Consider the following 27711-nt stretch of genomic DNA (forward strand, 5'->3'; position numbering starts at 1 on the left):
CTTGCCTGTACTATTTGCTGATACCAGAAATGGATGTGACAGAACATCAGTAACTTATCCAGCATTCATGGTCTCAATGGTTATCCAATAGCCTTTGCTGGAAGTACATTGTGTGGATGATGTGAGGACTGGCTGTGAATCCCACACAGTTGAATACTTGCTGTCAAAGCTCCTTTTATAAATGATGGGCACGTGGATGAGGTGCCATCGTGTACCCAGTGGCCATGGAACCAGACCCAAGAAAGGAGTTAATTTTTTCAGGGCAAGTTTAAAATAAAATGTCCAGATAATCCATTGAGTCCAAGTAGATTGGGCAGTGGTGGAAGAGAAGAGTAACAAGGGAGTAAAACATTCCCCACTTTACTTGGGTTTATGTTAGTGGGCCAGTGAAGTGAACTGAAGTTACGTCAATATGTCTGCAATGCTACCTGCAATCACCCAGCTTCAATGGGATGTGTGGTGAGCATTCTGTGATTCATTGAATAGAGGAAGGAACAATTGCTGTTACTAATGTACAATTGTCAACTGGTAAAGGATGCTTTTTTGCACTTGCTTAAATTAACTTTAAAATAGTTCCGATCTTAATGCTCTGATTTAATATATATTCTAAATCTCTAGCCCGTTTTAAAATGAAGTTGCTGTATAGATTTATTAGATTGTAGAGCTACATGGAAAGCTTTGAAACGAACTACTGATCACTTTTGTTTCCTTGAAGTATTAATGGCGCTGGTTTCTCTTTGTCTGTTGTGTGTCTCAGTCTAGTTAATGTGAACATGACTGCAAATCTTTAAAACCATGCCTTATTTCAGCTGCTATAGTGGCAGTCTTGCTCAGATAGAAGATGAAAGTGTACACAGGTATTTGCTTTTTTAAGAGTCTTGAGTTGCACCCTTGAGTTCCGCACTGTTATTGTTTACTGGTTACATTGTGAAGATGTGAGTATGTTAAGAGCACCTCATGAATAGACACATTCTGAAGTAAGCATTCCTGTTTCAGGCACATGATGAACAGCGGAGCCTCAAAAACGTCAAGGAGAGGAAGCAGCCGGAGACTGAAGAAGAAGGATCTGTAATGAACTCCCAGTCACGTGTGGAATCTCCTGCCAAATCTCTCGGTGTCTTAGATGTTGAAGTGGTCAGTTCTGTAACTATTCTACAACGATGGTTATATAGCATTTTAGGGCATTTCTAAGTGATTATGCAAATTCTTGTAGTGATCATCATGGGTGAATGGGAGCTCCTGAAATGCCTCAGTATGAGAGTACACCATATGGTAAGGTGGGGATTCCTACAGGTAAGGAAAGTTGCTGGTCAGTCCCAGCTGTGTATTGAGTTAATTCATGTTGGCTAAAGCACAGTGAGAGTGCTAAAATTGGATTCTGCGTCCTCAGGGTAGGGCAGAAAATATGTCTGACTTCCTGATCATCATTCAATATTCCTAACCACTGCCCATTAATCCCTGCTCACAAGACACTTATGGATGTTTACTGAGGGTAGAATTAGGTACCGACTATAATACCTCCCGTGGCTTAACTGTCTTAAGTTCGTAGTTGTGGAGTGTCCATTTAGATTGAGGTAACAGAGGGCTGCCAATAACTATAGATTCATAGAATGGTTACAGCATAGAAGCAGGCCATTAGACTTGTTGAACTCCTTGCAAGTGCAATTTAGCTAGACCCAATCCCCCATACTTTTCCCATAGCCCTGTAATTTTTTTTCCTTTTAGTTATTTATCCAATTCCATTTTGCAAGCCACGATTGAACCTTCCTCCAGACTCTCAGGCAGTGCATTCCAGGTCCTAACCACTTGTTGCATAGAAAAGTTTTTCCTCATGTTACCTTGGTTACCTTTGGTACTTTTGCCAATCACTAAATCTGTGTCCTTTGATTCTTGACTGTTTCGCCAATAAAAACAGTTCCTTCCTATCTACTCAGCCTAAACTCCTCATGATTTTGAATAGCTTTATCAAATCTCCTCTCAACTTTTCTCCTTAAGAACAGCCCCAGCTTCTCCAATCTACTCATGTAACTAAAGCCCCTCAACCCTTTGAACCATTCATGTGAATCTTTCCTGCACCCTCTATAAAGCATTCACATCCTTCCTAAAATGTGGTGCAGAAAATTGGGCACAATATTCCAGTCCAAAGTAGTGTTTTGTAAAGGTTCACCATAACTTCCTTGCTTTAGTACACTCTGTCTCTACTTATAAAGTCCATTATTTTTAAAGTATGATGAACTTAACCAGTGAATCCCATTGTAGAAAAATAATTCACAGACTGCTTCTACTTAGACAATTTTATTACTGTAGATTTTTTTTAAATCTAGTTTTAATTAATGAAAATTGCTGTGCTGTATACCAATTGTAAAGAAAATATTTTTTTCAATATTACTGTGAGATACTGTGAAGCAGGCTTGTGGGGGCTGTGTGTATGTTGTGTATGTTTGTGACTAGTTTAATTAGACTGAACAGTCAGACTGCAAGGTTTAAGGCATCAAAGGGTTGGGTGTAAAGCAGGCATTTTTGAAGTGGGGATGAGTGAGCTAAGGTAGGATACCAGTAAATACAACATGAATAGGAATTTGTGTTAGGAGATAAATGAGTGAGTTTTTGGCTATTGAATTTCAAAGAGGAAAAATAAAGTTTTACAACTGGCAAAGATCGTAAAGGAAAAAGGCAAAGTTATTAATTTTATTTTTCCTGAAAGTAGTGGCCATAAAGACAACATGAAAGATTTTTAAATTCTGGGAAAGATAACTTTCAAAAGGTAGTTGAGAACAACTGGGTTTCAAGTTGAAAGGGAAAAAATGTATTTAAGGAAAGATTGAAAACTCTGTAGGTATGGCCATGTGACCTTGAAGAGTATGCTGTGCGCGCACAGCCCTGTGAAAGAAGCAGTTTCTAGCCACACCAGAGAAGTTTCTAGTTGTTCCAGAAAGCAAGATTTTGTTACACCCTTGGATTTCCATTGTTGAGTAAGAGGGAGAGAGAAGCTTGTGAAATACCTCCCTTATAGCAGCAGTGAGTGCCTTGCAGTAATATTACTGGATGTTTTATAGATTAAAAATCTAAAGGGGCTGTTGCCTGGAAAAGGGTGATTATTTGTGAGTCTAGCTAAGTAAAAATCTTTTGGGAAATGTTAAAGACTTCATTTAACTGTGTAACTAAATTTAACATGTGTTTAAGGTTTCTTTTCTTTTGTTAATAATTGCTTTAATTTAATACTTAAAATCTCCGGGTGGTTGTGGAATCTTTACTTCTGACTTCAGTACACGTACCTTCTCATAATAAAAATACAAATCGCAAATCATTGCTTTAGCTTGGCCAAGTTTCCCTGTGGGATTTAGTCAGCCCAGCAAATACCTGCCATAACATAACACAACCTAAAATTTTATTGGTCAGACTTTTTTGCACTTCCAAAATTCCATGTCACGCTCTGTCATTTCACACATTACATTGAGTGAATCAGAGTAACTGATTTGATGATTCTTGGCCAATATCTCACCATCTACGGACCCTCAATTTAACGTCTCATCAAACGATGATACTCCTGAGAGTGCAGCACTGAGTGTCAACCTGGATTGTTAGCTCAAGTCTCTGGAGTGGGTGTTTAACACACAACCTTTTGCCTCTGAGGTGAGAGACCACAAAAATAAAAATGGCTGGAAAAACTCAGCAGGTCTGACAGCATCAGCGGAGAGGAATACAGTTAACGTTTCGAGTCCGTATGACTCTTTATTAGACCATGGTTGGCATCTTGTATGTTAGCTATGATAGATATGTTATCTCCTGAGCAACTGCAGACATTGTCCATCAGACTGGCATTGTAGGAATGACAAAAATGCTAAGATGTTGTGGAAATGCCATTTATGTAGGTTGGAAACAATATAGCTTGTCATTTATAACTTTTCAAATGAATTTTGTCCTTTTTTTCTAGATTTGTGGAAATAACATACACGGTTCTGTGCACTCCTTGGATTCTGATTTGTCGGCCTCCACGGCAGGTCCTGCTACTAAACAAGATGGTGAGCCATTTCGAGAAGGCTTACGAAGAGTGCAGTCCACTGACAGTCTAGGCACCTCAGGCTCCTTGCAATCAAAGAGCTTGGGCTGCGGACAAAAGGCGAAATCAGCAGGAAATCTGGATGAGTCAGATTTTGGGCCATTGGTTGGAGCAGACTCTGTTTCTGAGAACTTTGATACAGTCTCAGTTGGCTCTTTCCAGATGTCTGGTTCCTTCACCCTGACAAAAGATCAAGAAAAGGCAATTAAAGCACTCACACCCGAGCAAGAGGAGACTGCTTCCCTTTTGTCAAGTCTTACACAGGTGGTGGATAGTGCTCCCAGTGGGTATAGAATGGTCAGTGAGAAGGAATGGAATTTACTTCAACAGGAGGTGAGTATTTTAAACATCAAACTTTAACTTGTATATCTGTTAAACATTCATGTGGCCTCATGTTCACTTATCCATTTTAGAATTTTGTTGTGAAACCTTTTAAGTGCTCATAAACAAGCCTATTGCTGTGTTTCCTTGAGCATAACACTATTTAAAAAAATGCTGATTTCAGAACAAAGCCTGTGTATAAATACTTGTAGCTGAAGACTGTTGTTTTGGCTATTACTGTTAGACCTTTCTTCCAACACTTCAACCTTATTGACAAAGGAAAAAGACAGTTTCTTTAAGTTGATCCATATTTCCTGCAAACTGAACCATATATAACCTTTATGTATGTCTTGGATGGGATAGCCCCAAGACTAACCATTACCATTTTTACCATTTTAAACTGGGCTTTGACCACCATGTTCTCTTGATTGATCTAAAATATATTTTCAAATGTAATAGCTGCAGAAAAGCTGTAGGCCTATAACATGTAATTCTCAGTACAGTGCTTATCTTGCACAAGACTTGTTGTTCCAAAAAGTCAGAGCATCCAAAAGTACTGTTTCTATCCAGAATCCTTTTGATCGGATCTGTGCCAAAACATTATGAACAATAATCCCCTGTTGATCACTATAGCTGGAAGTAGCTTAACAAAACGGGGAGCTGCAGTTCACAGGAATCCACAATTTCCCCACCTCCACAGCTTTTCTGGTTGTCTGGGATTCCAAAGGCAGATTTTCCCCTTAACCTCTCTTTTAAGAAGCTGATCTTATCAAGTTTAATTGAATTCTTTTGCTCAAATGCTAATTCACACCAATATTTCAAAGAGATGAGGAAATTTTATGATGCAGTTAATTTTTGAATTGCAGGCCACCATCTGGGACAAATGGCCTGTGTTGGAAATATGGATATCTTTAGACTGTTCCACATATTGTTTTTATGCTCACAAAGGTAGAATAACTCTTGAAAAATTGGTTTTGAGCAGCTGCTTTTTAAACCTCGTTGTTTTAAAAAAAATTAATTTTCATGTGGAAAGCATGGTGATGTGTTTCATCAGTAATATTTATTAAAAACATTGTCATTAGGAATTCAGTCAAATGTAAAAATATGTAATTCAAATGAAAAGAAGATTCACTTAAATGCTCCAAGAATTAATGCAACTAGTTACTTTGGTTGTAGATTTAAATACATTATAAGTAGAGTATGAAACCAACACATAACCAGTATGAGTACAATTTTGAAACTTAAACTACAATAGCCGTATAGCACTGGAGTGAGTAATATTTCTAACAATATAATGTCCCGTTATTATGATATCCAAAATCGGTCCTCCTGAAGAGTATCTAATTCTGCTGCTTGGAATGTAAGAATGATCTTCACATGATGTGATTCAGTATGCTTGCAAATTACACTTGGTTGGTTTATATCTCCACTAAATCACTCTTGGCATTCTCTCCTCCCCTCGTCTTTCCCCACTCCTCATTCTATCCCCAAAATAAACCTTTGGGACAGGAGTTAATTTTTGTAAATGAACTGCCCTGCTTTACATTCCTACCCAACTGGTGGACTTTTAGTCAATGTTGACTCTATTAAAGGATAACTCAATGGTTTCCTTTGTTTAAATTTAAAAAGCTGTTCAAAGGGTTAAGGATATTATGTATGAATTCTCTGAATTCAGCATAAAAATGCAGTGAGGTGAAACTCCCCCAAGATAAGGAAGCAGGTTTAGTGTCAGCAAAATCATGCAGTGAGTTGTTGATCTCCGTCGTGCTGTTATGGAGGGGTGATGGATAAAAGCCAAATGCTGTCCAAGGCAGAGGGGAATGATGAGAAAATCAAAGGATTTTTGACCTGAGCCACTTTTGGAGAGATCCTTTAGCTATGTCTAGCACATTGGTAGAAAGACTAGCACTTTGTTGACCTGTTTCTTGAGATATGAGAGATGATGATCTAAGGGTACGTAGGACATATATTGCTGCTGCAAGGTGAATCCATCTTCCTGAATGGGAATCAGCAACATATTTTTACAATTATTCATTTCTGCCTCTATTTACACATTACTGTTTACTATCTGGCATTTTTCACTAATATTTCCCCGCAGGTACAGAATGCTGGAAACAAGCTGGGTCGCCGCTGTGATATGTGCTCAAATTACGAGAAGCAGCTTCAAGCAATCCAAGTACAGGAGGCAGAGACCCGGGACCAGGTGAGACTGACTGTTGTGTGGGATTTACTTAGTTAGTTCTCTGTTATATGGACAACTCTCCTGCTGTGTTTCAGCTCCTAATCCGATGATAAATGTTCAGTATAATTGACAATCTTTTGGCACTGTTTTCTGTCTGAATCATTATATACAATTTCTGGTGCCCATCATGGAGCATCATCTGTTTGGTCAGAGATGCTGGTTAATTTTCTTCTCCTGAGTTAAATCTTTAAACCTGTTATTTTATCATTTCCTAATTTATTACTTTGTTAATCACAAATCATATTGTATAAAAATCTTAATCCTTAATTTTATTTCTCTCTGTTTACTTTTCACTGAAGAGAGAGTGTATAAATACGTTCTACCCATTCACATGCCTTCATGTAACTTCTGAGGTACGGTGCTGTAATAGCTCATCTCACAGTTAGCTGCTCATCCCATAACAAGCTGAAAACAATTCACACAAATAAAAACTCTCAAACTTCACCCCAATTACATTTCCTTCTCTTTTCTACAAATGACCCTACCTGTTGCACTGAATCTCTAATGTCCTGGACCATGAATTGGATTTTTTAGCATGCCCTTCAGGTGGAACTACCCAAACCCCTTTTTAGCAAAACTTCATGATTGAGAACCAGCCAGCTGACACTCCTGCCATTCAACCCCAATACAATTTTGAAGACCTGACACAATGATCTTACGAACAAACCCTCACCAATATTTCTGCCACTCCCAGACACTGTTCCCTGTCCACCATCCCATCTAACTCTCCATATACCTAAGCTTGTCCAAAATGGAGCTGCCCTAACTCACATCAAGCCCCATTCACCCATCACCCATGTGCTCACTGACCTACTCTGGCAACACCTTGATTTTAAAATTCTTATACTGATGTCCACTTGCTCCATAATATTGCTCCTCCCTGGCTCTGTAACTTACCCCAACCCTACAACTCTCTCAGGACCTGCATTCCTCCAATTCCAGTCTCTTGTGAATCTTCACTTTCTTCACCCAACTATTATGTTCTGAAATTCCCTCTCTAAACCTCTCCTGTCTCTCCTTCTGTAAGATGCCCGTTAAAACTTTAGCCCCTGTTCTAATATCTCCTCCTTTGGCTCAATGTCAAATTTTGTCTGATATTCTTGTGAAGCACCTTGGGGCATTTTGCGGTATTAAATGCACTATATAAATGCAAATTGTTGCTGAGCAAATATTCCAAGATCTAAAGAGAGAAACAGCTGGAGTATTGTAATGGCCTCAGCACCCCTTGGTTAAAGAGGGGGAGTGATTGAGTTGATAAATAGCAGTGTTTGAGTTGATCAAAAGTTTACCTGGTAGCAGTTAACAATAATTCTGCTTCTGATTTGCTCCAAACAACCATAAGCTTGTAAGTTTTTATCAGTAACAACAAAGCAAGAAAATAGTAAATACTCAGTTGTACAAACAAAATATTTCACAATGCAAAATTGCATTTTAAATCAGTGACGGCTCTCGTCCTGTGTTCCTCTGCTCGTTCTACAGTTAAAAATAAATATTACATATTTAATGACAGGTACAGTAAAATAATACCACAGCTTGAGTCACCAAAGCTTGTAATATACGTGCAACAATTTATCCAATCCCCTCTACAATTAGGAGTTTCATTCAAACAATAAAAGTTAATTAACTAATGCAACATGAGTTGCACCAGTGGAAAGTTTTACCTGCACCACTGTCTATTTTTAATCCTCTTTATGGGAAGAAAGCAAGTTGTTTTTTTTTGTGGTAACCATTGCTTTTCATTTGAGTCTTATCTGGATAATTTATTACCCCCAAAATGCTGGAGTGGGTCGCCTTGCAGCAAGAGCCACGAATTGGATATCTTTTACCACACCCTTAGGTTACGTTTTTGTGCAGCCAATTGCTGGAAATGTGAGCTGATAACAGTGCCCTGAGGAGCATCAGGGACCTCCTGAGCATTGTGTCCAGTGGTCTATCTCCTTACCCAATGAAAAAAAAAACAATTGGAATAATGGTGAGGGAAATAGAGTGAATTAGAGTAAAATTAGATAAGGAAAGGGAAAAAAACAGAGAAGGAAAGATCTGATTGAGGGAAAGGAAAGAAATTAAATTTATCATGTCAAATTACTTCACCACATCATCAATGCCTGACATTTCAAAATAACATCTATAACGTAATAAAAAGTCCCAAGGAGTTTAGCAGCATTATCAATCAAAAGATGACATTGAGCCACATAAGGCAATATGAAGGTAGACGATCAAAAGTTTGATCAGAGCTAACTTTTAAGGAGCACCTTAAAACAAGAGAGTGAGGTAGGGAGGTTTATGTTGCTGAAGGCACCGCTGCTAATGATGGAGCAATTAAAATCCAGGATGGCAAGAGGCCAGAGTTGGAGGAGCACAGATATCTGAGTTATAGGGCTGGAGAAACTTAGAGGTAGGAAACATACAATCATACAAATTAGCAGCATTTAGCAGGCCATTCGGCACCTCGATCATGCTCCACCATTAAATAAGATCATGGCTGACCTGATTGTGGCTTCAACTCTAATTTACCTTTGACTCCCTTGTTAGTCAAGAACCTGCCTACCTCTGCCATAAAAATATTCAATGACCCTACCTCCACTGCTCTCTGGGGAAGCAAGTTCCAAAGATTCACGACCCCCTGAGAGTAAAATATTTTTCTTACCTCTGTCTTAAAAGGGAGACCCCTTATTTTTAGACTGGCCCCCTAGTTCTAGTTTCTCCCACAGGGGAAACATTCTTTCAGTATCCACCCTGTTAAGCCCCCTCAGGAAATTATATTTTTCAATACGATCACCTCTCAATCTCCTAAACTTCAGTGGATACAGACTCAGTTTGTCCAACCTTTCCTCATAAGATAAACCCCCATCCCAGGTATCAGTTAAATGAACCTCCTCCAAATTGCTAATGCATTTACCCCCTTTCTTAAATAAGGAAACCAAAACTGTACACAGCATTCTAGATGTGGTTTCACCAAGATCCTGTACAATGGTAGCAAAACATCCTACTTTTATGTTCCATTCCCCTTGTATTAAACAACAACATTCCATTTGCCTTCTAATCACTTGATCCCTCAGTATTTCAGAATTCGTGTCTCCATTTAAATAATATGCTGCTTTTCTATTCTTACTGCCAAAGTGGACAAGTTCACATTTTCCCACTTTATACTCCATCTGCCAAATTTTTGCCCACTCACTTAACCTATCTATGCTCCTTTGCAGGCTCCTTATACCCTTTTCACAACTTACTTTCCTACCTATCTTTGTGCCATCAGCAAATATAGCAACCATACATTGGGTCCCTTCATCAAAGTCATTAATTGTAAATAGTTGAGGCCCCAGCACTGATCCCTGTGGCACTCCACTTATCACAGCTTTCCAACCTGAAAAAGACCCGTTTATCCCAATTCTCTGCCTCCTTGTAGCTAACCAATCCTCTATCTGTGCTAATATGTACCCCACCCCTACACCATGAGCTCTTTCTTTGCCTAGTAACCTTTGATGTGGCATCTTATCAAATGTTTTCTGGAAATCTAAGTACAGTACACCCACAGGTTCCCCTTTATCCATATTGCTTGCTATTTCCTCAAAGAATTCGAATAAATTAGTCAACATGATTTCCTTTTCCCAAAATTATGTTGACTCTGCTTGATTGTATTGAGATTTTCTAAGTGCCCCTGCTATAACCTCCTTAATAGTAGATTCTAGCAATTTCCCAATGACGTGCTGTGGATAAAGGGGAGCCTGTACTTGGATTTCCAGAATGCACTTGATAAGGCGCCGTATCAAAGGTTAATGCAGAAAATAAAAGCTCATGGTTTTGGGGGTAGCATATTAGCCTGGATAGAGGATTGGCTGGCTGGCAGAAAACAAGAGAGTATGCATAAATGGATCTGATTGGCAAGATGTGACTAGTGGTGTCCCGCAGGGGCCTCAACTTTTTACAATTTATATCAATGTCTTATATAAGGGGAGCAAAGGCATGGTCGCTAAATTTGCAGATGACACAAAGATAGGTAGGAAAGTATGTTGTGAAGAAGACATGAGTTTGCAGACAGATATAGATAAGTTGAGTGAATGGGCAAAAATCTTGCAAATGGAGTATAATGTAGAAAAATGTGAAGTTATTTATTTTGGCAGGAAGAATAAAAAAGTAGAGTATGACTTAGATGGAGAACGACTGCAGAATTCCAAGGTGCAGAAGGATCATCAGTCACAAAAAGTTAGTACGCAGAGTACTGTATATAATCAAGAAGGCTAATGGAATGCTATCCTTTATTACGAGAGGAATTGAACATAAAACTAAGGATGTTATGCTTCAGTTATATAGGGCATTGATGAGACTGCATCTCGAATATTGTGTGCAGTTTTGGTCTCCTTATTTAAGGAAGGATGTAAATGTGTTGGAGGAGGTTTACTAGATTGATAACTGGAATAAGCGGGGTGTCTTATGAGGAAAGGTTAGACAGGCTAGGCTCATTCTCACTGGAGTTTGGAAGAGTGAGGGGTGACTTGATTGAAGAATATAAGATCCTGAATAGTCTTGATAAGGTGGATGTGGAAAGAATATTTCCTCTTGAGGGTGAATCCAGAACTAGGGGGCACTTTTTTCAAATTAGGGGTCACCTTTTTAGGACAGAGATGAGAAAATTTTTTTGAGGGTTGTGTGACTTCAGAACTGTGCCTCAGCAGACTTTGGAGGTGGGGTCATTGAATATTTTTAAGGCAGAGGTAGATAGATTCTTGTTAGGCAAGGGAATCAAAGGTTCTCAGGGGTAGATGGGAATGTGGAACTCGAAACACAAATAGATCAGCCATGATCTTATTGAATGGCGGAGCAGGCTCGAGGGGCCGGATGGCCTACTTCCCCTATTTCGTGGGCAAAATTTTTATCCCGATGGGCAGGCGCCCACCTGCCGACAATTAAAAGGCCTGTTAAAGCCATTGAAGTCTCAATTGACTGACATTTTCACTGCCTGGCCTTTGTACTTTTTAGGAAACCTTATCCATGGGCAGGATGAGGTTTCCTAAAGCAAATAATAAAAAAAATTTAAATTTAATTAATAACATGTCCCAGCTCATGTGACAGAGTCACATGAGGGGGCATGTTTTATTACATTTTGCATATGTTTTTTGAAAATGCTTCATCTCCCTGAGGCAGCTCTGTTCCTCAGGGAGATTCTCAAGTGCACTCTCGTGAAGTTCGCACTCACTCCACCTACCCCCACCGCCCGCACAGGCATGTTTCACGCTGAACGGGCCTTAAATCATGTTCCGGCCTCAATCACTGGCAGCGGTCAGCTTCCCGCCTGCCCTCACCAAGCCCGCCTGACAAGGGCTAAATCCTGCCCAGCATGTTCGTAGATGTGTAGTTTACTGCTTTCTGTCTCCTTCCTTTCTTGAATAGAGGAGTCACATTCACTATTTTCCCATCTGATGGGATCTTTCCAGAATGTAGGGAATTTTGGAAAATTAAAACGATTGTATCTACAATCTCAGCAGTCACTCCTTTTAAGATGAAGCCCATCAGGACCTGGAGACTTGTCAGCTTTTAGTTCTAATAAATTTCTCAGTGCCCTTTCTCTGGTGATTGTAATTGTTTTATGTTCCTCCCTCCCTTTCAACTCCTGATTCATAATTATTTATGTTAATTTTATCATTGGAAGAGTGAAGCCATGGAGTGATTTGAAAACAAAGATGAGAAATTTAAAGTTGCAGTGTTGCTTAACTTGGAGTCAGTGTAGGGCAGCGAACACATGGGTGATGAGTGAACTTGACTTGGTGCAAGTTAGGATATGGGCAGCAGAATTTTGGATTACCTTAAATTTACGGAGGATAAAATGTGAGAGACAAGGCCGGAGTGCATTAGAATAGTCAAATCTGGAGGTAACAAAGGCACGAACGAGAGTTGAAGCAGCAGATGAATTGAGGCAGGACTGGGCAATGTTTATAGAGGTAGTATTTCTAAGGCAGTCTTAATTGATATGTGGTTAGAAGCTCATCTCAGGGTTAAATATGACGCCAGTGTTGTGGTCTAGTCTGGCCTCGGACAGTTCCCAGGGAGAGGGAAGGAGTCAGTGGTTAGAGAATAGAACTTGTGGCCTTTAAGATTAATTTAGTACATGCTGGAGTGAGACGCCACAGTTTCAGTTCTCTTTCTGGGCCTCAAAGGTTGAATTTCATATTCTGATCATAAGTCACTTTGGTTGCAGACTTAAAAGCAAAAAACTGCGGATGCTGGAAATCCAAAACAAAAATAAAAATACCTGGAAAAACTCAGCAGGTCTGGCAGCATCTGCGGAGAGGAACACAGTTAACGTTTCGAGTCCGTATGACTCTTCAACAGAACTAAGTAAAAATAGAAAAGAGGTGAACTATAAGCTGGTTTATGGGGGTTGGTGGGGACAGGCTTCTTGTGCCTGAAGTACCTGCAGTGAGATTGTGAGCAAATCCAGCAATATCCTTGACACTGGGGCAAGTTGGTGATGAGCTCTTGTTTTTGCCAGGCTAACAGACGAACTGCACAAATCATCTAGCATTTTGTGGTGATTTGCAACTTGTGGCATATTTCTTCCTCATCACAAATGGTTTTCTTACACACTAATGATGGCAGGTGCTGTTATTAGTCCAACAATTTCTGAGCCTTTAAAAATCTAAGTTCTGTGCACACCCTGCAATTATTTTCATTGTGAGCTCTTTTGTCCATTTACAGTGGCAGCTGCCTATGTGAACATGTCTTGGTGCAATCACTTCAAGTGGCATTGGTGATCACAATATTACAAGTTTACATGGGCAATTTCATTATAAATATAGAAATAGGAATTTATAACAATATAAAAATGAGGACAAGAAAGGTGACTTCAAAATGGGAGTAGAATTACGCTTCTGGTCCCGATCCGATTATTCTACACATCTAACCTCACTTCATTATAAGCCTATGTTTAGTCTTTATTTTGCATGTGCAATACCATGAAGTTTCAACTAGTAGTCAACTTAATAGTACTCTGCATACTATGCACTTCAGTTATGTGCTACATTTTCTGGTACACAGCAGCTGTCCCACTTTGGTTCAAAATTAAATAGTTAGTTAGAAAGAGAGAAGGAACAAATCAAAAGTGGGGAATATCATCAGCGCCCGTGATAGTAGTATGGTCTGAATTTCGCTGCAGTAATGACTGCAAAACTGTTGGCTACCATTACTCCACTAAAACTGACAGCAACTTTGGGAGTTCAGACATGCGCAGAATAGGTTGCTGTCACTAAGTCTACGTACCTCCTTGGGTACACTGTAGAGGTTCCTATAGGCTGCTATCTCCCTTAACAAGAACTTCAGCTCTATTGCTGTTAGTCTTGCTGTAAAAACACTGCAAAAAGTTACACTTTGTTGAATGAGGTGTGACTAGGCTTTTAACTAGCTTCTAACTTCATAATTGCTGATAAGCATTTTCACTGGCCCTGAAAAACTAATTTTATATTTATGGAATGTCAAATTTCACCACAATGATTAAAAAAGTTCCACATTTTTAAAAACATATGCCAGGACTTTCCGGCCCCCTTGTGATGGGACCTGCTGTGGGAGATTCGGAGGGTCAGTCAAAAGCCCATTGACTTTCAGCAGGACTGGGTGATCTTGGCTGTGGGTGGGGCCAGAAAACCCCGCCCATATGTTTTATTTTTTAAAAGTCTGTTGATTTTTCCAACTGTTGAACTTTCGGTTTGATTAGTTGGCTGTCAGCTTGCTGACATTACTGCTGCTGCACTCCAAGATGTCCCCTCGATTTGTTACCAGATTTAAGGTGCTATGGTGGAAGGAAAAATTCCCGGTTTTTGCTTTGTCGCTGAGTATAAAATCCAGACTATTGTGTGTTGCATGGGCTTAGGATGTGCCTACTGAGAGCAGCTGTACTTGTAGCCTTAAAGGCATGCAGCTCCACCTTAGCAGCAGGCCGATACACTGTGAGTGATGATAAAACAGTGTGTTATCAGGCATATCACCATGTGAGAACTACTGACAATTAAAATGCAGGTGCTGGAGGCACACCTGGCCTTTCAGGTATCACACCTGAGGAAGAGGTAGACGACATTGACTGAACCAGTGAGCAGCAAAAAAACTGAGTGGTCAAATCATTCAATTTGTTTTTCATATTGCCACAAACTCCAAACCAGCAAGTAGCAGAAAATGACCAATCAAATTGAGCTTTTCACCCATCTGAAAATGTGCTCTTTGCAAATAATATTTAATATATCTGAAACACATGAGAATTGAATAGTTCAGATTAAAATGCTTATTCATACTCCAAAAGGTTGCCTGTACATTGCTCCCTCAAGGGAATCCCTGTGTTGGGAACAAGATGTGAAATCAGAACGGGTGGTTGGAACTTTAGTTATTGTGTTGGACATTTTCTGCAGTTACTTTGGTTTCTCTAGAGAAAACCAGTTCCATCGCAAGTAGGAGAACCAAACACTGGCACAGCTGGATGGAAGAATCCTAGGTATGAATGTGGCTAGTGCTGTCTCCCAATGATCTGTACTAGGGTCTTTTCACTATATTTATCAATCACTTAGATGAAGGAATTGAGAGCTGTACATGCAGTTTCACTGTCAACACTAAGTTCGGAAGCACAGTGAAGATATCAAAAAGTATGCAGGGTAGGATAAAAGGGTAGCTTATATTAGATACTGAGAGCTATATACTGCAAAAAGTCTGGAGGAGTATAGAAAGCATATGGGTGAAATTGAAAAGGAAATTAGCAGAGCAAAGAGAGGACATGAAAAATATATTGGCAAGTTGAATCAAGGATAACCCAAAGATGTTTTATAAATACATAAAGAGCAAGAAGATAATGAAGGAAAGAATGAAGTATATTAGACACTCAAAATGTAACCTGGCTACAGAAATGGAAAATGTAGACATGAATATTTTGCACCTGTCTTCATAAAAGATGGTATTAAAAGAGGCACTATAGTTGAGAAGGAGTGTGAAATATTGGATGAGATAAACATAATGAATTAGGAAATATTAAGGAGTATAGAAACTTTGAAAATAGATATGCCACGAAGGCTGGGTGAAATGTTTCCCAGGCTATTAAGAGAATCAAAATGAGAAATAATGGAAGCTTCGACCATTATTTTCTAATCCTCTGTGGCTAAAGGCGTGATACTGGAAGATTGCTAACATTATACCGTTGTTTAAAAAGGGAGAAAGGGATAGAACTGATTCCAAAGAAGAGTCATATTGGATTTGAAGTGTTAACTCTGTTTCTTTCTCTGTTGCCAGACCTGCTGAGTTTTTCCAGTGCTTTCGGTTTTCTTTTTGGATAGGCTGGCGTTGTTTTCTTTGGAACAGTGGAGATTGAGGGGAGATTTGGTTGAGGTGTATAAAATGAGGGGTCTAGATAGACTAGATGTTTATCTAGTCTAAACATGTTTCCATTAGCAGAGGGGTAAATAGCCAGGGGCATAGATTTAAAGTAACTGGCAGAATGTTTAAAGGGAGTTGAGTATTATTTTCACCCAGAGGTTGGTGAGGGTGGGATGAAACGCACTGCCTGAAAAGGTGATTGAGGCAGAAACCCTCATTGCATTTAAAAAATATTTAGAAATACATTTGAAATGCAATAACCTACTAGGCTACAGACCAAGAGACTGTGCTACAGAGAAAGTCTACCTCAGATTACCCTGGAAGGGCAAAGTACCTCAAAATTTGAGCAACAGGTGAAGCTGGCTGTTTCACGCTGCTACTATGCTGTAGCAACACGAGTGGTATTTTCCACTAACAGGATGCTGCCGTCAAGCCAAAGAGACGTTCTGCCTATCACACAAATGAGTAATGTGGTATGTGAATTTCAGAGCTAGTTTGATACTAGGCATGTAGGCTGTATGCCCAAAGACTGGCAGATCATATCAAACAGCATGTCCCAGCCGCTGTTCGCAACAGGCAGAGTACATACCATACCCAATCAGCCCGTGCTTGCAAAACTCAAAACATTAGATGTGATTCCATGATTGGACAACATTTACTAAATGATCCTCAGTGTGCTAAGAATTACACTGACAACCAATTTAAGATTGTCGCTTGGGCTCGCAGTGTGGTGCATTTGTGTGTACAGGAAGCTACATATATGAATACACAGGACCACTCCTCTTTGCAGACAGAAAGAACATGTACACACATTGTGATGTTTCAGCTAAACAAAATAAGTGACAGCCATTTGCTGACTCTTTCCTCAGGGCAATGCCTTGACCAATCAGGGTCAAATTGCCTGGCTTAAATTTGAAACCATGCTTGGCAGCTAACAGTCAGTCACCATCAATTGGTATATACTCTATGGCAACGCCTCTACCAATCACAGTCCACTTGCCAACCAATCAGCACTCTCATTTCACACAGTATGAATTGTTGTTTTCCCCTTGTATTGATATTCTTGCAAAGTGTCCTGATGTGTGCAAGACGAAAAGCTTCAACATGTCTCTTTTTTCAGCAACACTTTTTATTATACTTTCTGTCTTAAAGATAGGCATTGCATTGATGCCTAGACTACACAGTGCCACAAAATGTAAATAGAACACGTGATTGGGGTTTCTTTGAGAGAAAAAAGTGTTTGCAGTTTCTTTATTAACTTTAACTGAATAAAGAAAATGCAGAGGCGATCTAAGAAAACGAATGAGGGGCGAAGATACCATATGAGAATAGATAAATAAAAGGGAACCCAAAGTCTTTTATCAACACCAAATAATAAGTGGGTAATCAGAAGGGCAGGGCATCTAGGGACTAAAAAGGAGATATTCCAGTGGTGACAGAGGAAATGGCTGAGGTATTAAATGAGTACTTGGCACCTGTCTTCACTAGAGAAGAGGATGCTGCCAATGTAGCAGTAATGGAGGAGACAGTAGCAATATTGCGTACCCCAGTATTGTATATTGGAACACTACCACCTGGAAGTTTTCCTCCAAGCCACTCACCATCGTGACTTGGAAATATATCACTATTCCTTCACTGTCGCTGGGCCAAAATCCTGGAACTCCCTCCCTAACAGTACGGTGAGTGTACCTGCACCACATGACTGCAGCGGTTCAAGAAGGCGGCTCAGCACCACCTTCTCAAGGGCAATTAGGGGTGGGTATTGAATGCTGCCCTAGACAATACCACTTACATCCTATAAATGAATTATAAAAAAAAATACATGGGGGTGGGGGTACTCAAAGCGTGGGCAGTCCTCACGCATGCTAGTTTGCTGAGGGAGGTAAGGTTGAAAATTGCTGAAGATCTAACCACAGGGTACTGGAACAGGACACATGAATACAGGCTGGTTAATTTTGCTACAGCAGTGCTATAAAAATGCAGTGTATTGGTGTAAAAACACATTTTATTTTAAATGACAATTTCTGTAACTGGAAATCACTGAGATTTTTAGATCATAAACTTTTCATGACTACACAGTGCCACAAAATGCAAATAGAACACGTGATTGGGGTTTATTTGAGAGAAAAAAGTGTTTGCAGTTTCCAGATATCCTACATTTTGCAGCAAAATTGTGCCTAGAAATCGACAGGCTTACAGTAAGTTTCAGCTAGCTCTAATCTTTGCAGCATTCTATCGGTTGCTATTTCTCTCATTAAAGTGTTGCCAATGAGATCTTGTGCTTCGCTGTGGTCATTTCTTCTTTTTGGAAAAAGAAAGCAACAAGCTCCCTGAGGCTTGTGTGTTGAAAGTTGAGTATTGAGTTTTTCTCCGTTTCTTCCTCAAGCTTAACTGTACTGATAAAAACATAGTATGAGAACAAGCTTATGGAGACATCATACTGGTAGCCATGTAATGGATATGTCATTATAAATCCTGTGTGAGTGTGAAGGGCACAAATTATCACTAATTGTACAATGTGAATGTGGTTGGTTGCCAAAATATTACAAACCAACAAAACCACATACACGTACTGCATAATGGATGCAAGATATTTGTAAAATAAAGCTTTTTAAAACTCTTGGCAAAGCTTTGTATTCACGTGAAACAAAAATTGCTGGAAGCACATGCCAGTCATCGCTTGTGGAGACAAGTTAAAGTTTAGGATGGTGATCTTTTCAGCTTTCTCTTGTTCGGTCATTCACTTTGTCTTCCTCGCTCTCCATCAGTCACTTAATAGCTGTCTAATTCTCTCTCCTGCACAGTCTTCCTTCGTGTGCTCTCACACTTTCTCCACACACGCACAGAACATTAGATCAGTAACCTCCCCCTGTTCCCCACAAGACACTGCGTAGAAAAATAATTGAAATAATTTTTCTTGAGCTGGAAGTGATTCTTTACATTGGATTCTTTCTGATATTGTGTGTATCTACTTAAAAATCTCTGCAGGTAAAGAAGCTACAGGTGATGCTACGCCAGGCCAATGAACAGCTGGAAAGAACAATGAAGGAGAAACAGGAGCTGGAAGATTATGTCAAACAAAGCTCTGATGACACTAGTAGCCAGGTACCTGGCATAGTGTTTCTAATACTTGTAATTAGATGCAGTTTCATCCAGAATTTGTGATGTGCTGATAAAGCTATGTTTATGTAGTAGGTGTTTCTTTTAAATCAGGTTTATGCAGCATTGAACAACATAATTGAGCATGTTCTGATTTTTAGTCCTTGGATCATCACTTTTACAAATACCAAACTATTCCAGTGAAACGTACAAGTGGCAGCAAAAATTGTTGCAAGATGTCACTTATTTCCATTGTAGTGGAGCTGTGCAGAGTGACCCAAGATTAATTACAAAGATCCACTGAGGTGACTAATTCAGTTTGCAAACGTGGCAACATCGTTCCCCCATTCCCTTTCCCCTCCAGTAAAACAACATGAATGTAACAGCACAAAGCCTACCATTAGGATAGGAATTTAAGAAATCAAGATAGGACCTTGAAGGTGGTAATCTCTGAACTACTTGCAGTGCCACATAGTGCTGAGTCTGGGCAGTTTGTAGAGAGATGGAGGGCTTGAGATGTCTAGGGCATTGGGACCAGCCCCAGGGGAAGATGGGACCTGTACAACCTACTTTGCTAGATGATTCATCCTCCTTGTAGAGTCTATCTTTCTCAATGGAATCTATCTCAGTTGCGTGTTATGAAATACCTATTTAAATGGCTGCCGTTTCTTATCTCTCATCTTACGGTTAACCTAATCTGTAGATTAACTTATTTAACCGAAACCCCACTCAAAATGTTTGATGTAAGTTAGGTTGGCACTTTAGGGCAGTACTAATAGAATGCTGCACTGTTGGAGCTGGGATGTTTCAAATGAGACCTTAAATCGAGGTCCCACCTCTCAGACAGATGTAAGAGCTCCCATGGTATTATTCAAAGAAGAGCATTTGTCCTGCCAGCATTTATTCCAACCAACATCACCAAAAAAGACCAGAAAATGCTGGAAATACACAGCCAGAACCTGTGCGGTCAAATACAGTTGAATTGGTTATGTTATCTCTTTGCAGTTTGTGGGGCCTTGCTATATAAATATTGGCAGCCACATTTCCTACGTTGTAACAGTGACAGCATTCAGGAGAACTTCATTAGCTGTAAAGTACTTAGGGGACCCCTGAGTTTGTGACAGGCACTATATAAATATGTCTTTCCTTTAATAAAAGCAGAAAGTGTTGGAAAAGCTCAGGTCTGCCAGACTTGCTGAGTTTTTCCAGCAATTTGTTTTCATTTCAGATCTTCAGCATCTGCAGTATTTTGCTTTTATTTAAGTTTGTTCTTTTGTCCACTCACTAAATTCACTCAACCATGAGTGGAACCTTACTAATACCTATTTATTAAAAAAAGTACTAAATTTCACTGATATAATCTGTACCTCAGCAATAACCATTCTTCCATTCTTGTCCTCAACCAGTGATTTTCAAATGTTTCTCTGACACACCCCTGGGGACTCTGTTAAATTTTGAAAGACTACCCAAAGGAAAATAGTGCTATAGTTGCAGAAAACAGGTTTTTGCTAATTTACAGTAACCTGCTAGTAAACCAGAAAATTTGGAGAAATACAGAAACCAGATGACCTCAGGGACCTTGTGGACTCCATTCGGAACTGGGGATCCCGACAGCCTTTTGAGGCATTAATCTATACATCTATTTTTTGAAATAAAACTCTGAATTTCTAGGGCATTCAGTAAATCAGGTGTGCATTAATTAAAGGCAGTTAACTCAGTATGATTGTTTTCTTTCTCTTCATCGACTTCCTGCAGTAGCGACTTCCAATTTCTCAGCACTCTTTGTGTAAAGAAGGTTCTTCTGTATTCCCTTTTGGGTTTCTTGGTGACCACTTTCTGTTGATGGCCACAAGTTTGCTCTTTCCCACAGGAAGAAATATTCTCTCTGTATCCACTCTATAAACAATTTTTCTTTAAATTTAAAGACCCTTATTCTCACCTGTCCTTTTTTTTCAAGAGAAAAGAAACCAGTCTGGTCAATGATTCTTGACCAGAACAGAGGAAACCAAAGGCTGGGTATTCATAAAGCTCATTTCATGATCTCGGCATATCCCAAATCACCCCACAGCTAATGAAGGACCCCTCAAAGTGCAGTCACTGTTGCAGTGTTGAAACACTGCACATTTTTCATCCAAACGATGGTGTTTTCAACACTGCAGTACTCTTTCAGAAGATTGAGTTTGAGTCTCACTCCTAGAGCCCAAAATCTCCAGGCCCACATCCTCAGTGAAGCACTGTAATGCCTCAGATGAAATGAGGAACCTAGGCCCCAGTCTCTCGGGGAGATGTATAAGGTCCCGCGGCCTCTCCTTGCAAAAGAGCAGGGGAGCTGATGTAATCTGTGATTTAGATGTAGTAAAATGGACTGTTTTACTCTAGTATATTCCTTGTTGCTATACACCTCATTCCTTGTATTTTTATTCTCCCAGGTGACTAGACTGGTCCAGCAAGCACAAGAGGCTGACAGCTTACTCACCAGCATGCAACAGTTGTTTTCCCAAGCCAAGCGAAACACCCAGGAGCAAATGGTATGCTACGCCAAGTCAAGGGACAAGCTCGTATGTTTTAGCTATAAATATTGCAATAGAGCAGTGAGTTACACAATCAGGGACTAAGGGTAGTTTCACTGGGGATTAACGGTTCTTGTACCAACTGAGTAGTATTTTGGATATAGTTTATAATTCTGCAAATTAGCTGATAAGGTACTTCTGTTTTTAACAAATTATAGCTCATGGATATGGAAGGGCATTGCCTAACTGACAGAATTTGTTTATGTTATACTAAATAACCAATTTAAAGCAAGCTAATTCAATACAGTGCAGTGAGCTGGCGAAATGGTGTCACAAGCAGGCATGATCTTTTTTCAAATCTAGTAGTTGTATTTTAACATTTAACGGTTTGGGATTTCTCAGCAATTTTCTAGATCAGTGACACTGTTTTCACCTTCTACTTCTATTTTTTATGTTCTTTGAGTTATAGATTTATATCGGGTTTCTTATATATTTAAGTACATATGATAGATTAACATAAATCGAATGTATGATTGTCCAATGCTAGGTACCACTAACATCAAATATTCAACAACCTCAGGACAACCTTAACTTAGAATCTGTGAATGTTTTTTTAAAGAGGGATATTTGTGCAACTATTTCACCCCTTGCTACATGTGACTTTGGTTCATGTCCTGTAACTGAGGAACAATTGGGTGGAGTGGAGGCCTCAAAGGAGAAGAAAAAGAAAGAGAAAAAATTGTGGGGAGAGATGGGTGAAGAGTTTAAGACAGATTAAACAAATTGGTTCTATTTAAGAGTTGTTGTCTTGGCTTTTACAGTACTTAAAACACTTTAAAGCTGGTGATCAGTAGGTGATTCTATTAATTTTGTCTGTCTTTCCTAAAGGCGGTGCTGATACGCTCACGGGAACAAGTATCTGAGGAACTGATAAGGCTGCAGAAGGAAAATGAGAGTCTTCAGGGGAAGCATAGCCTACACTCATCTGTTCTTCAAGGAGAGAATTTCATTCCACCAGACACTGTGGAGGTAAATGAATTTGTAAATCACAAGAGTCAACCCATTGACTGATTTATGATATTGTGAGACATGGATTGAGCTACTTGGTTCTGGGGAAAATTGGTTTAGCAGGAATGCCAAGCTGCAAGACCTAATTTGAAGAGCTTTTATTTCAGCTACCCTAACCATTCAATGTATTGTCAGCTACAGTCTGGGCTGCCATGTGGGGGGAGGCCCCTGAGCTGCCAGATGATGGGGGCCAATGCAGGAGGCCCCTGGGCTGCCAGGCAAAGAGTGGTGTGGCAGGTGGCCCCAGGGTTGCCAGGCGAGGGTGGTTGGTGATTGGCAGGCCCTGGGCTGCCAGGCAAGAGGCACCTGGCAGGTTAATGATGGCATGGTGCAGCTTACCCAGTATTTATGGTGCAACTGCCTGAGATTTCACTGTTTTTTGCCACATCCACCAAATCTAATGAAGTCCCTATTATCTACTGTAGTCTTTGAAGGTTCTGTTATCACTGGTAGCTTGTAAAATTAACTCTGGCAATTGGTGCAACAAATTGCTGTGCTTCCGCTAGTAACTGAAATTGCGGAGGAGTGATCTCTTTGCACCTGGTTATCCACTCGGATACTAGTCCAGTTGCTTTCTGATATTCCCTTTCTCAAAACTCTGGTTTTAAGCTGGAGTGCAGTGTTCCCCCTATTGCTTAGCCTGTGGCACCTGTAGTTTCTGTCCTCCCTGGGACTGAGCTGGCATTTTGGACGCTCCTAAAGTTCTGTCAATAGCACTGAGTAAGTATCAAGGAACTGCATGAAAATACATCTTGATGACTCGCTTTCTTGTTTTTTTTAAATGTTGATCTTTTTGAGGGGATCGTACAGTTCAAAAGGAGACCATTCAGCCTATCATTTCAGTGCTAGCTCTTTGGAAGAGCTATCCAATTAGTCCCACTCCTCTACTCCTTCCACTGTAGTTTTTTTTCCCTTCAAGAATATATTGAAAGCTACTAACGAATCTGCTTCCAACTCACCATGTTAATAAACTCACTGTGTTCATCACCCCTCTGATTCTTTTACCAATCACCTTAAGGTAAAACACCTAACTGTTTCCTCCCTGGTTTGTGTTGCAGCATACAGACTGAGGGAACTGGATGCTGCAGAGGTTTGAATTCCTTCAGTTATCCAAGCTTCCAGCCTTGGATGTGCTGCTATGGAGCAGCAGCAGGCAAAAGGAGATAAAGTTGTCTTCAAGGTGCTTGGCATATGAAATGGCGGCCATCTCTGAGTGGGGGCTGACTGCCTTCTCAGCCACATGTGCTTTGCTTAAAGGATATGCCAGTAAATGCTGCACTGCTTGAATGATATTTGCTGCTTTATTTCAGGAATTGCATGAATTAGTGCAGAAGTATCGTGAAAATATAATCAATGTTCGAACAGCAGCTGATCACCTAGAGGAGAAACTAAAGGCAGAAATCCTCTTCCTGAAGGAGCAGATTCAGGCAGAACAGTGTCTGAAAGAGAACATTGAAGAAACGCTACAGCTGGAAATAGATAATTGTAAAGAGGAGATTGGTAAGTGAGAAGAAAGAAAATGTGCTGTGCATCACTAAAAACACTCTGTGTTTGCAGTACCTATTATCTGGGTGGATCCATATTTTGTAGACAGAACTTTTATGTCCATTGTAAACTAGAAGCATAGAAACTAGGAGCAGGAGTAGGCCAATTGGCCCTTCGAGCCTGCTCTGCCATTCATTACGATCATGGCTGATCATCCAACTCAATAACCTGCTCCCGCTTTCTCCCCATACCCTTCGATCCCTTTCGCTGCAAGAGCTATATCTAACTCCTTCTTGAAAGCATAGAATGTTTTGGTCTCAACTACTTTCTATGGTAACGAATTCCACAGGCTCACCACTCTCTGGGTGAAGAAATTTCTTCTCATCTCTATCCCAAGTGGTCTACCCCATATCTTCAGACTGTGACCCCTGGTTCTGGACTCCCCCACCATTAGGAACATCTTTTCTGCATCTACCCTTTCTAGTCCTGTTAGAATTTTATAGGTTTCTATGAGATCCCCTTTCATTCTTCTGATAATCCTAATTGACTCAATCTCTCCTCATGTGTCAGTCCCGCCATCCCATGAATCAGTCGGGTAAACCTTTGCTGCATTCCCTATATAGCAAGTACATCCTTCCTCAGATAAGGAGACCAAAACTGCACACAATATTCCAGGTGCGGTCTCACCAAGGCCCTGTACAATTGCGGCAAGACATCCCTGTTCTTGTGCTCAAATCCTTTGGCTATGAAGGTCAACATACCATTTGGCTTCTTTACCGCCTGCTGCACCTGCATGCTTCCCTTCAGCGACTGGTGTACGAGGACACCCAGGTCTTGTTGCACATTCCCCTCTCTCAATTTATACCCATTCAGATAATAATCTGCCTTCCTGTTTTTGCTACCAAACTGGATAACCTCACATTTATCCACATTATACTGCATCTGCCATGCGTTTGCCCACTCACTCAGCTTGTCAAAATCACACTGAAGCATCTCTGCATTCTCCTCACAGCTCACCCTCCCATCCAGCTTTGTATCATCTGCAGATTTGGAGATATTACATTTAATTCCCTCATCTATATCATTAATATATATTGTGAATAACTGGGGTCCCAGCACCAATCCCTGCGGTACCCCACTAGTCACTGCCTGCCATTTGGAAAAAGACCCGTTTATTCCTACTCTTTGTTTCCTGTCTGCCAACCAGTTTTCTATCCATCTCAATACACTACCCCCAATCCCATGCACTTTAATTTTACACGCCAGTCTCTTATGTGGGACTTTGTCGAAAGCCTTCTGAAAGCCCAAATAAACCACATCCAGTGGCTCCCCCTCATCAACTCGACTAGTTACATCATCGAAAAATTCCAGTAGATTTGTGAAGCATGCTGACTCTGTCCGATTCTGCCACTGTTTTCCACGTACTCAGATATTAAATCTTTTACAATGGACTCTAGAATTTTCCCCACTACCGACGTCAGGCTGACTGGTCTATAATCCCCTGTTTTCTCTCTGCCTCCTTTTTTAAATAGTGGGGTTACATTAGCTACCCTCCAATATGTAGGAACTGTTCCAGAGTCTATAGAATCTCGGAAGATGACCACCAATGCATCCACTATTTCTAGGGCCATTTCCTTAAGTACTCTGGGATGTAGATTATTAAGCCCCAGGGATATATCAGCCTTCAATCCCATCAATTTGCCCAACACCATTTCCCTACTAATACTGATTTCTTTCAGTTCCTCCCTCTCACTAAACCCTGTGTTCCCCAACATTTCTGGTATGTTATTAGTGTCCTCCTTTGTGAAGACAGAACCAAAGTATGTATTTAGTTGGTCAGCCATTTCTTTGTTCCCCATTATAAATTCCCCTGTTTCTGACTGTAAGGAGCATGAAAAGTTAACCACACGGCTTTGGGCCTGGAGTCATAAATAGGCCAGATTGGATAAGCCCAACAGATTTCCTTCCCTAAAGGGCATTAATGAACCTGATGGTGAGTTTTTATGACATTCTGACAGTCCCATGGTCACTATTAATGATACTACCATTTTAATTCCAAATTAACTGAATTTAAATTGCACAGCAGTTGCGGTGAGATTTTTAACTCCAATCTCTAGATCATTACTCAAGGTCTCTCGATAACTAGTCCAGTAACATGTTATTATTGTTATAATATATAAATATATATTATATGAAATATACATTTCCTTTGACAGACTGTGTTAGAAGTAGGCCCCTTTTATGTTCACTTACCAGGAGCAGGTTTACAAAGGTGATTGACCTCAGTTTTGGGGATTTCAGTTTGACTCATTGAGTTAATCTGAGCCTATGATCATGTGTTGCAAATGGTCAGTTTGAATCTATTACTACATGATGTCTTTTCTCAAGATGTGGGTTAGTGATGTAACATTACCACGCCATGGGATAAATCAGGTGATGGAGTGACCTTTGCTTACTCAGCCTGTGCCATCTAACGTGATCTGTTGCTGAAGAATCAGAACCAAAGTGGGTTGGTTAATTGTATGTAATGCTGTAAAGTGAAAAATCTGCCTGCAGTTAGCAGCACTGGTCAACAGAAGTAACAAGTGAATGGCCCAGCCTGAGTTTGTGTATCTGTTTTGATTTGCACATTTGGGTCCAGCATATTTAAACCACAACTGTTTTGTACTGAGTCAGCCCCCTCTTTAAAACAAAAAACAGTACAACTTTTGTGTTCTGTGAATTTTGCCATGTTTAATGCGGAGAGTGTGTTTTTCAGTCAGTTAAAGGTCCCTGAATTTTCTTGTGCTTTAACAAGTTGACATGTCTGATAAAGGGCAACTTCTAAAAGGCACTAGTGCAAGGTGAACAGAAGCTGTTGGACTCCAGTATCCCATTGGTGGGTCATGGTACTGGAGGCCACTATTTAAAACAATCAGAGTTCGAAGCATTATTAACTATTAACAGGCCTGGGAATTTACTATTTCTGGTTATAATATTTTCAGGAGTGATGCAGATGGGGGGCATGGTGGGAAGGGGAATGAGAACAGTAAGTGAAATGCTGACTTGAGGCCTGAAGAGGTGATTGATTCCATTGACTTTAGCCAAACGTACACAGCTTCTGCAGCTAAAAATCGAGTGGAATGTTACAAATAAAGAACTCTAATAAAGGCAAGAGTAAGAATCTGTTCTACATCATTTCCATAGAAAATGGATTAATTATTAAGAGGAACCTTGAAGAAGCAAATACAATCTTTTGAAATACATAATCTGTTGTTTTGTGTTTTTGTCTCTAATATCTCTCCTGTATCTGTTCCTATTGTTGACTCTCAACTTCTAGACATCTTGGAAGGTATGAAGCCTATGAATGCTGCCTTTCACTTTAGCTCTCAGCTAACTTTACCTGCTAGAGATTTGCTTAACTGGTTAACTAATAATAGTTAACAGGTCATGATACAGTGTGCAAAACTTGTGAAGCTCTCAGTGCTATTGTCATTTTCATTATAAACCATAATGCTCAAAGAGCAAAAGGTGGATTAAAAGACCAGAAAAAAAACCTCTTTGGACATTAAATGTGTGCCAAATAGCCAGTGCCTCTAGCCTTC

The 27711-nt window shown here is 40.1% G+C and overlaps 1 protein-coding gene across 2 annotated transcripts in view; it reads left to right on the top strand.

Annotated features, from left to right (window-relative positions):
• Positions 1-27711, top strand: part of rabep1 (rabaptin, RAB GTPase binding effector protein 1) — a 133048-nt gene that overhangs the window by 82836 nt on the left and 22501 nt on the right. For both annotated transcript variants that reach the window (XM_041198089.1, XM_041198090.1), the window contains exons 8-14: positions 997-1134; positions 3935-4393; positions 6480-6584; positions 18954-19070; positions 21494-21592; positions 22463-22603; positions 23953-24142. In XM_041198089.1, coding sequence (XP_041054023.1) covers positions 997-1134; positions 3935-4393; positions 6480-6584; positions 18954-19070; positions 21494-21592; positions 22463-22603; positions 23953-24142 — 1249 coding nt within the window. The remainder of the gene's footprint in view (positions 1-996; positions 1135-3934; positions 4394-6479; positions 6585-18953; positions 19071-21493; positions 21593-22462; positions 22604-23952; positions 24143-27711) is intronic.

This window comes from Carcharodon carcharias, chromosome 10 (assembly GCF_017639515.1).
Source record: "Carcharodon carcharias isolate sCarCar2 chromosome 10, sCarCar2.pri, whole genome shotgun sequence".
NCBI classification, from domain to species: Eukaryota; Metazoa; Chordata; class Chondrichthyes; order Lamniformes; family Lamnidae; genus Carcharodon; species Carcharodon carcharias.